The sequence below is a fragment of the Benincasa hispida genome, chromosome 8 (assembly GCF_009727055.1).
Source record: "Benincasa hispida cultivar B227 chromosome 8, ASM972705v1, whole genome shotgun sequence".
Lineage (NCBI taxonomy): Eukaryota > Viridiplantae > Streptophyta > Magnoliopsida > Cucurbitales > Cucurbitaceae > Benincasa > Benincasa hispida.
In genome coordinates, this window is record NC_052356.1 from 46574647 (window position 1) to 46585664 (window position 11018).

Sequence of the window (11018 nt, forward strand, 5' to 3'; positions counted from 1 at the left end):
GTAAGTTTTTTTACCAAATAATCTAGACTATTAAGATTCTCCTAAAATAACTTTTTACAATTTAAAAAATAATGGTATCAATCCGTAGTAATTAGTATGTATCATTTCTTTTGAATTTTTAAATTTTCAGACTCTACTTATGCTAAAAAGTAAATAAACGAAATTGATTTAATATATAATATATCAAAGAAATGACATAAATAAATAGACAGTTAAATTAAATTAACATAAGTGAAAGATTTGTTCCAAAATATTACCAATACTTTTGGAGAAATTATCTAATTAAGACTATCGTTAAAGGGAAAAAAAAATTTTTGCTTTAAAAATATATATTTTTTGGTCAAAAATTTTGGAAAAAAAAATAACAAATATATATATAAATAGACACTAATAGATTTTTATCAACATTTATTATATAATATCAATGGTAGACTTCTATAGATATTGACAGACTTTCATCGGTCTCTATCAAAGAAGATTAAATTTTGTTATTTTGTATAAATAAATTTCCTTAATTTTCAATATTTGAAAATCTTATTTTTGGTGAAAGTTATTGGAACATGTTAAAATAATGTGGTAGGATTAATTATAAGTTGAGAAGCATGCTCCTGACTCTAAAACTTCTCTAGGTAGTTAGGTTAGGTAGGTGAAGTGGTTTTCATATACAATATTTTATATGTTTGCTGATCCAAATAAAGGGCTTCATATCTACACATACAATTAAAAAATTAAAAATACCTAAGTGGATTTCACACATTATAATTAATTAATTAATTTATATATTCAAGGAATAAAGTGATGAATAAGCAAACCTTAATTCCCATTGCATCTTTTGCAGAAGCATTGAACAAAAGCCTTCCTTAGCCAACTACAAAACTTTGTATTATTTAGAAAACAAGAGAATTATTAAAAAGATAGATTTCTTTGTTATATGGTTGAATGCCCATTTTTCAAATATTACTCAAAATTTGGATTTCTTTTTTGGGTATGGATTGATTGAATATGTTATGATCAATTAACAAATTAACAAATGAATGTTTAAAGGAAGAATACAAACCAAAGGCAGTTTGTGTTGGATTTGGTTATAATGGCATGGCGTGGCTGCAATCATCATGCCTATCATTATTATTCGTAGTCTTGACTAATTAGTACTTAGATACCATACTTTTTCTTCACCTAAAATATAAGAAATTAAAGTATCTTGGGAATATATAATATAGTTTCTTCTATAAATTTTAGGCTTAAAAAAACACTTTTTCTTTTCTAGACACATGCATGTGAAGCTCTCTGCCAAATTTGAATTGTTTTGGGCCAAAGTTCCCTTCTCTTCCATTGCTTTTTGGTATGATTATGTAACGCCCGAGTTCAAGTGTATATGAATGAATCGATATCACATTCCAATGAGAAGGATCTTGAAGAAATGAAAGTATAGTTTAAAAGAATTGAAAGTTACTCTTTATACCAACAAAAAATGCACATTCCTTTTCGATTGTTCAATTATAGGAACTCCAAAGTTAAGCGTGATTAGCTTGAAATAATCCTACATTTGGTGACTTCCTAAAAATTTTCTTATGATGCATGTGAGTGAGGACAAAACCTGCTGAAAGAATCAATATTGTTTTATGGGGACAATCTTTAATCTTGGAAGCATAAGAGGATAACATGTCATGTCAAACTAACTCTTTTAAGAAGATTATAGTTTAACTGGGTAATCATTTGGGCAATTAGTTTTTTTACTTTTCAAATTTTAGCTTGGTTTAAAAAGTAATAACTAGGGAAGAAATTTGGAGGTAGAAATAAGGGCTATAAGCTTAATTTTCAAAAACAAAAGCAAAAAACCAAATGGTTATCAAATAAGGTCTTATTTTTATTTTATTTTATTTTTTAAAAAAATTAAGCATATATCATCTCAATTTCTTATTGTGGTTTGCATCTTTCTTAATAATTTTTTTTTTCCAAATTCCAGAAACAAAAATAAAATTTTAAAAACCACTTTTTTTAGTGTTAGAAAATTTGCTTGGTTTTTAGAACATTAGTAAAATGTAGCTAACAAAACAGGAAATTTAGAGGTAGAAGGGGTGTTTATAAGTTTAGCTTTTAAAAACTAAAAATAAAAAATCAAATGGTTCACCCGACATGAATTAGTTTTTTATTTTTTGGGTTTAAAAACTTAAGATATATACACCACTTTCATCTATTGATTTCTATCTTGTTGTCGATATTTTAGGAGTGTTTTCAAATTGAAGTTAAAATTTGAAAATTAAAAAAAGTTCAAAAACTTAATTTTGTTTTGGCAGTTTGACTAAGAACTCAAATGTTGGAAAATTTAAAGACTATGACTAAGAAATTCCGTGATTTTTTTTTAAAATAATAATAATGATAGTAAATAATATATTTTTTTGATAATATGTGGGATGAAGAAATCAAATCTCTAACTTTGAAGTTAATAATATAAACATTATATAAATTGAGTTATGCTCATTTTAGTAAACACAAACTTTAATTCTAAAATAGATAATGACTTTGTTTGACCCTGTAATGCGACCACTTTTCATAAATAATAAAATTCTAACCTCTAGTTAAGGTTAAGATTATTTTCTACTCTCATGAATCTATGTCAAATATAATTTTTAGAAAAATCATTTTTGGTCCCTAAACTTTCATAAAAATATCAATTTGGTCCTCGGACATTGGTTTGTAAAAATCATTTTTGTATTTTAGAATTTGTCATAATATTAAAAGTATGTGTATTAAATCATTACAAATCAACTGAATTGTTATTTTTATAAAAGTGTAGGAACCAAAAGTATTTTTTAACCTAATTTTTCTAATTTTTTTTTATTTCATAATAAGAAATTCTATATGGAGAAAGGAAAACTATAGAATGTAAATAATTAGATTCATCTCTCTTTGTAAATAAACTATATTTATATTATTTCAATGTCAAATATTATCTCTCATTTTTTTCATTCGTAAAATTGCAAAATAAACAGAAGGCTGGTTAATATTTGTTTATGTAAGGCAATTTCTTTTAAAAAAATAAATAATAAATAAATAAAACTTAAAAGTTTTCCCTTAATATGATTGTGGAACTTTCTAAACCTTTCAAAACTATCGTGGAAATAGAAATCTTTTCGATTTTTTAATTTCATTTTATAGAAATTGGAAATTGAAATGGTGTATGGTGGTAGTCTATAATGAAAATTATATCATTCTACAATTTTAAATGATCGGCACATTACTGTTCCAAGTCTCCATAATAATTTTGTCTAAAATTTTAAAGGATAGAAGGGTAATTTTGATTTTTTTAAAAAAATTCAAAAAAATAATATTGTAACTTTGGAAAGAATAAGGATATATTTTAAACAAACAACAAAGTTGGAGATTGTATATATATAAAAAAAAAAAAATCCAAAGAAAGTGTGTAGTTTAGAGTAAAAGGCATTAGTATATGAATAGTAAAGAGTATTTTGTAGCATTATTAGAAACGTCCCACCAAAACGTTTTAGAATCAAAATCTGTCGATCATTAAAATCCTAAGAGTCCAAAAGGAATGAACATAAATAGTTATATGTTGATTTATGGAGGGTGGGCCTAGAGCTGCCCAAACTTTGCCCTATTTTGGAAGGTTGTTACTTCTAATCAGTCCCTCCTCCATTTCCATTTTTTGCTCTTTAGTCCTTTTCTCTAAGTCTAAGTTCATGTAATTTTGCTGTTCAGTCCTACCTAATTGCTTTATATAATATTCTTTTTCACATACATACAATTCGTTTAATTAGAAGAGCGTGTGTTTTTCTTCATGTATCTCTTTTAATTAGAGAGGAAATGAAATTTAGAAGTTTGAAGTTAGAACCTCATGTTTGGATATCACGTTGAATCATCAATGCTACTCCTCGGTTTTTTTGGACAATATGTTAGGTGGAAAAATCAAACCTTACTTTGAATTTTACGGTCTAAACTTCTTACCAATGATCATATAATGCTCATTTTAGTGAATCGTTCATAATTTGAGGTGAAAAAAAACTTGAGTTTGTATAGCTCGTATGTATAAATTGTAATTTTATTGAATATATATTTATGCATATATTTAGCTTAGCTTGTGTAATAATTTAGTAAATTTACTCACCAAATAAATATATAGGTTTTTTTTTTTTAAAAAAAAAACAATTTCCAAAACAGAATACTTGTGAAAAATTAAAGATATAGGGAAGAGATGTTTTGTACTAGTGTTGTAAAGTATATATATACTATTTACATATTTATGTGACAATCAAAAAGAATTATTTCTTTTCTATGAAGGGTGTGTTCTGCTGTTACATCTAGGGAGGTGACAAATGAATGCTTCTTCCAGAAAAAAGCTGCCAAAAAAATAAACCCTTATTTGACAGATAAATAAATAGGCCATGAGTTATCAAAAATTAATTAATTAATTAATAAACAGGCCATGATGGCAGAAAAACAGTTAATATTCTGTCAAATAGAAGCTGGTAAGTAATTGCAACAGAAGATTAATGAAAGAAAAAACATTATATATGAATCACTCACATTTATATTCAAACCTATAAAGCTCCAAAAATAACAAAACAACATTGTACAATTGTCTTTCCCTATCTAAGTTTATGAGATGCCACATGAACCATAACTTTAGAAGGCCTTTATACCAAAAAGTTTTATTTAATGTTTATTAATTAATAATTTTTACCCTTATTAGAGTTCAATTCCACTCATATATTCAGAGTATCACTCTATGTGTAGGTTAAAAACATATACAATCAAGTAATCTACATCAAGAATCATAACTATAAGAGAGGACGTAGAACATCCAAGGTGAATCATAGAGACGATATAGTACTCCTTTTTAGAGAATTGAGAAAGATACAATCATTCCTTTAATCAGGGGTATAAAGAAATAATCAAATGTGACTTACACAAAGATAGGTGCAGTTCAAGATGTATCCAAATTTTTCTATGAGGAGATTTTTTATTCTATGTTTACGACGAACCATGAAGGAAGAAGGAACCTTGATGAAGTTGGACTCATTGAAGAGGAAATTCTATTTTGATACCCTCTCATTTGTTTAAAAAAAATGAAAGGACATAGTTCTCAAAAGTAAGACTAAGGCAAAGACTAATACATAGAATAATTTAGGGGTAGGTTAAATTAAGTAGCATAAAACTATCAAATAAACAACATGTTTATAACAACTTCCACAAGCACATGCCTAGAGAGTTGGGTCTAATAATAATAATAATAATATGATACAGTACATGAAAACCCTAGCAGAACAAGCCATTGGTAGGCTACAACCTCTTCAACCACAAAGAAATCTCAAATCTTGAGGTCTTATAAGAATATTAAACAAACCCATTTCTCAAAACCTTCAATAAACTCAACCCATGAACCCTTTTCCTTCAAATTCCTCCATTAAAATACATAGAAGAATAATTAGTGATAATATCATTATTATTATTATGAAGATTAAGATTATTATTCCAAATCAGTGGATGAGGAGTAGTAATAATCTGAGGGTGAGGAGGCAAAAAGGGAGTTGAGAAATCAGTGCTAGAATAGAGAAAAAGGCGAGCTTTGGCAGCATCAAGTTCCTTTTGGAGTCTTTGGACCTGTTTTTGGAGGAAAGAAATTGCCCCAACACACCCATATACAGGATCTCTGATTCTCGCCTCGGCTTCGTAAGCGAGTGAAACGACGGCGTCTTGTCGTTGATGAGGAAGAACATCGTTGAGGAGCTTTGCCACGTTACTTGCTCCGAATACCTTGTGGACATTGGCAAATTTTTGGGGATCTTCAGGTGGAAAATAGGGTGCAAAAACACATGCTGCTAAGCATTTTCTTCTTAGGAATTTGCAGGCTGCACAAGGGCTGTAATAATGGCTGTTGCTTGTTGTTGTTGATCCCATTTTGATCTGCACCTAACAAAAGAAACCTTAGGAAACCATCGATTTAGACTACGCTTGGATTGACTTTTAAAAGTTTAACCACTTGTAGGTTGAAATTCTTGTCTTAAATTACACATTGTTTTTCTTCTCTTTGTTTTTTGTTTTGAGTCTATTGAGATTTGGGTTTTTTGTATGATTTGATTTTGGGGTAAGTATTAAATGGATGAATTAAAGATAAAAGAAATTGTTTATATCCTTGTCTCATCAAAAGTCTTTTTATACAATCTAAAAAAAATTAGCTAGTTATATTAGAGTTTATCATATTAAATTCTAAATATCAGTTGCTAATCTAAATATTTTCTTCCAAAGAAAACAAAAATTCCAAGTTTGTAGATTTCTTCCATATCTTGTGAATCCCTTGGCTCCTTTAGTGAAAGATAGAGAAGCCAATTGGAATGATATTTTGTAAATTTTGTAAAGCTTCAAACATTTTGTGTTTTTTTTCGTTTAATTTGAATACTCTGTGTTTTCATACTTCATATGAACATGAACTCTCTGAACCCTTTAAATTCTTAAAAACCTTCTGAAAAATAAAGTTTTTTTTTTTTTTTTTTTTTTTCCTTTTGATGAAAGGTTTCAACTTATTTAACTGAGTTTTCCAGTTGAATCATCAGCAAGCTCCCAGAACACACATGGCAGTAAATATCCTAATTCTGAATTTTTGGGCAGAAAAAAAAAAGAAGATGATTAGATTTGACATGTGCATGTTTTAAAAAAAAAAAAAGAAGGTTCAATATTGACAAAATTGAGACAGTTTCTCAAATCAACAAAAAGTTCATCATCTTTCTCAATATATTTTAAGAAACATAAAACAAAATTAAAATCAAAATCAAAACTTTACCTGTCTGCTATGAATATGATCCTCCTTTCCTTCATAGAAATCAGAGGGGGAAAAAAAAAGAAGAAGATTTAAAGAAACTACCTTTAGGATGGCTGCTTACGACTGTCAATTTTCAAGATCCTTGCTTTGTTGATACATTCCTAGTAGAAATGTAGGGAACTTTATTTGAAAAGAAAGCACCCAATAATAACTTAATATTAGATGAATGAATAAGAACTCATAGTGAAACCCTAATTTAGAGAGAGAGAGAATTTAGTGGGGGAAGTGGAAACAAAAGATAGGGAAATGAATGGAAAGTACAGTAAAATAGGAAGCATCAAATCAAATGATAATTATTTCAGAGATATGTCCCCTACTTTGACATTCCACCAATTCCAAAATCCACCATATATATCTCTTAAATCTCCATACAATTATACACTACTTGGAATTGAAGAATATATATATATTTGATATAATTTATAAACACTAAGTTTGAATGGAATAACAAAAAGAAACCCAATAAATATAATCATAAGTAATGAGACTATCCTTTATTATATATAAATGAGGCCACTTTTTCATATAGAATTCTTTCTCTTCTGAATTTGGGAGTTAGGGTTTAGGTTAGGGAAGATGCATGTGCCTAACCAACCCATAATTATGACATTACCTTAAAACCATTATAGAACAACATACCTATTTCAAGAAAAACTCTAGTAATAAGGTAGTAACTATTACTCTTTATCATTAATTTATTTTATAGACCTTACAAAATTCTTAAAGTTTATTTTTGTGACAAGCAAATAGTATGGAAAATCTTACATAGTCTAGTAGTACTAGAAATTTTTCCAACATATTTCAATAGGGTAATTTTTCCAACATATTTCAATAGGGTTCTTAGCAACTTTGAGTTTAAGAACAAACACGAAGTCAAATTGATGGGATTGCTTATTAAAAAAAAAAAAACAAAAAAAAAAGGGTTTGTATGATTACCATATTTGTAGTATTTGGATGGGATATTGTTAAGTACATTTCCAAATTAAATGAAATTAAATCACATCAGCCACTTTAATCATCATATTAAATTTCCCTTTTGGTTAATTAATTTCAATGATCATCCTCTTGATTTTCTTTTATCTCCTTCCTTTTATTGTGGGTCATGGCAAAATTGGAAAGATTTGTTAGATCGTTTTAAGATTAATTAATGGATTAATTAAAATGGACCTAATTATTGGAGACATGCCTTTTGGACCCCCACTTTATTTATAGTATGTATATATTTGGTGGATCTTTTATTAGATTGTATTTAAACCTAACTTTAAATGCATTTATTTGTTTTTTCTAATAAATACTTTAAATGTATTTAGATTCACTATAAAAAAATCACTCCTTTTCCGATGCTTAAAATGGTTGAAAAATAGTAAAAAAACGTGTTGGAAGATCCATTTCTGACAACAAACTAGTCGTTGGGAGTTTGGTCGGGATATGTCCATTGGGAGAACATCTTCTGACAGGGCAACATATACCGTCGAGAGTTGATATAAACTCCCGACGCTTGATATACCGCATCGGAAGAGCTAAGAACTCTTGACGTTTTTTGTCTGGAGATAGTCATTTTTTTAATTTTTAATTTTTTTTTTTAATTTGATCTGAATAACCTAAAGTGTATAATATTATTAAGAAAATAAAAAAAATATTCACATAAGGAATAAAACAAACAAACAAAATTGATAGTATTCTTTATTACACAAAAGAAAGAAAATTTGGCAAAGTAGTCTACAAAAGAAATGTCTTGACAAATACATAGGACAAAGAACTCTCAGTATCGTCTCTAACACATCATCTCCAACACAGCATCTCTAATACATCATCTCCAACAACATTTCCAACATCATCTCCAAACAACATCCTACAAAACAAACAAAAACCATAAGGTGAATCCTACAAAACAAAGAAAATCCTACAATCCTACCAACACACTTCCAAGACTACATGTTCTCAACTTTAAACCTCCAAAACACCCAAAGACTACAAGTTCAACTCCAAAAGAATAACTATTCTCAGTCCATCCCACATAACATTCAAAATTCATAAACTTTCACAAACAAACAAAAGTTATAAGATGAATCTTACAATCCTATAAAACTAAGAAAATCAACACACTTTCAAGACTACATATTCTCAACCTGAAACTTTCACAAACACACAACAACTACAAGTTGAACTCTAAAAGAAAGATAACTAATCTCAACTCATCCCACAAAACATTCAAAATTCATAAACTTCCACAAACAAACAAAAAATTCCAAGTTGAACTCCAAAACAAGTATAACTAATCTCAACTCACCCCACATAACATTCAAATTTCATAAACATCTACAAACACACAAAAACTTCAAAAAGCACATCAAAATCCGGTAGTTCATGATCATAAAGCTACTAGTAAGACATAACTATTGTTACTATAATTACAGGATAATAACATATTAACCAACTAGATAATAAAGTAATCATACCTAATTCGATGACCCTTCTCTTTGTGATTGTATCATTTCTCCAATCATTTTTTTTTTTCATTTCTTCCATTGGTCTTACATGATCCTCTGTCATTGTTTTTTAACGTCTTCAAGTTCCCGAATCCTCGATTGAGACTGTTCGACCTTGGCTTTAAATCCTCTCACCTTCCTACTTTACCCTTGTCATCATTAACTTTGTATCAAGACTCACCATAAATTGAGCATTGCTGTAAATCTGTAAATTTTTTTCAATACAATACACAATCGTAGTTGCACGTATAAATAGACTTATAACCTAGACCTAAGTCACGTAATTTTCGCTTAGCTTCATAAAAGGTTGTAGATATAGCGATGCTGACTGGAAACGCTGCTTTTAACAATTTCAACAACATGTCAAACGATTTGTTACTCAAGTCATTTAGAACTTTGATATGCATCAACTTCACCAACAAGTTTAAAGACGAAAATTGCAAAAAACCAGCGTATAGTTCATTACGTGTTTCAGCCATTAAATCCTCAAATAAGTTTGTGGTATCTCTTTCTTGACCATTAGAGGACATTTCATTCTCGATCCCTTCTTCATGTGCGTCTTCATTTTCATTTGAAACTTGTAGATTGTTTACAAGATTCAACATTTCATTTTCTTCAACAACTTTATACTCTATGTTAGTTTCTTCATCATTATGTATTGAATGAGTTGTATGTCTTTCAAAACCTCTAAATAAGTTGACTGGCTCTCCATGATTTACCCATTCACAATATGATGGAGATATTCTGTATGTTAATAGATGTTGCTCCATACACTCTAATGACTCCCATATTGAATTCATACAATTCTTGCATGGGCATCTTGTTCATCCATAATCATTAACATGAAACTTCGCCACTTCTAAAATTTGGGAAACTCCTTCTCTATACTCAACTGACAACTTATTTCTAAGTTTTATCCATTCTTTATTCATTCTTAAAAATAAATATTTTCTGATCAAACTTGTAATCCAGAATAAATTATAACCTATGTTTGATCCAAAAATTAAGAATTTGAGCAACAAAAAACGAAACACGAAAACATTATCAAATGTAGAGTCTAAATAGTTATTAAATGCAATCTAAGTTAATTATTAACTATATGAATACTACACTATTTTCATCATCAAAACTCATCTTATTAATTAAAGAGAAAATGACAATACAAAAATTTGATAATTCAATATTGTTTGGGGAACACAACATTTAAGTTTAGACAACACGTTTAAATGTTAGACTACAACCAATGAAATCAAGACTTAAGCATTCTTGATTAGTTTTAATAATGGTGAAAAACACTCAAAGCTTTAAGAACGGATTCAAAATAGAGATATGTTTGATAATTTTATTTTATTTGATTAAGATGTAATTAAAAAATGTACAAAATGTGATTCAATAATATTTAATTTGATGTTATTGAGGGTATTTATGACATTTGTAAATTATTAATTAATATTTATTTTGTTTAATTTTCTTTTTTTAAGTATTGTTTAATTTGCTAATTATACAATTCTAATATGTTTGATTTGATTCTCTTGAAATTCGGCTTATAATACAAGTGTGTTCAAATAAAAGGTTAACAATTTATTAAAGAGACGGTAAGAAAGCAAATCTAACTTTTAAAAAACAAAAAGCCAAAAAGCCAAAAAAAAAAAAAAAAAAAACGTAATTCAACGAGAACTAAGATAATCGGT

General features: G+C 28.3%; 1 protein-coding gene across 1 annotated transcript; it reads right to left on the bottom strand.

The window, feature by feature from the left end:
- Positions 1–5412: 5412 nt before the first annotated feature.
- Positions 5413–5919, bottom strand: LOC120084088 (protein LATERAL ORGAN BOUNDARIES-like). The gene has a single exon (XM_039039987.1). The coding sequence runs from the start codon at positions 5917–5919 to the stop codon at positions 5413–5415; it is 507 nt and encodes a 168-aa protein (XP_038895915.1).
- Positions 5920–11018: the final 5099 nt, after the last annotated feature.

What these genes read in the sequence shown, in the direction of transcription:
- LOC120084088 (XM_039039987.1), bottom strand. Translation starts at nt 5,919, where the DNA reads ATGGGATCAACAACAACAAGCAACAGCCATTATTACAGCCCTTGTGCA.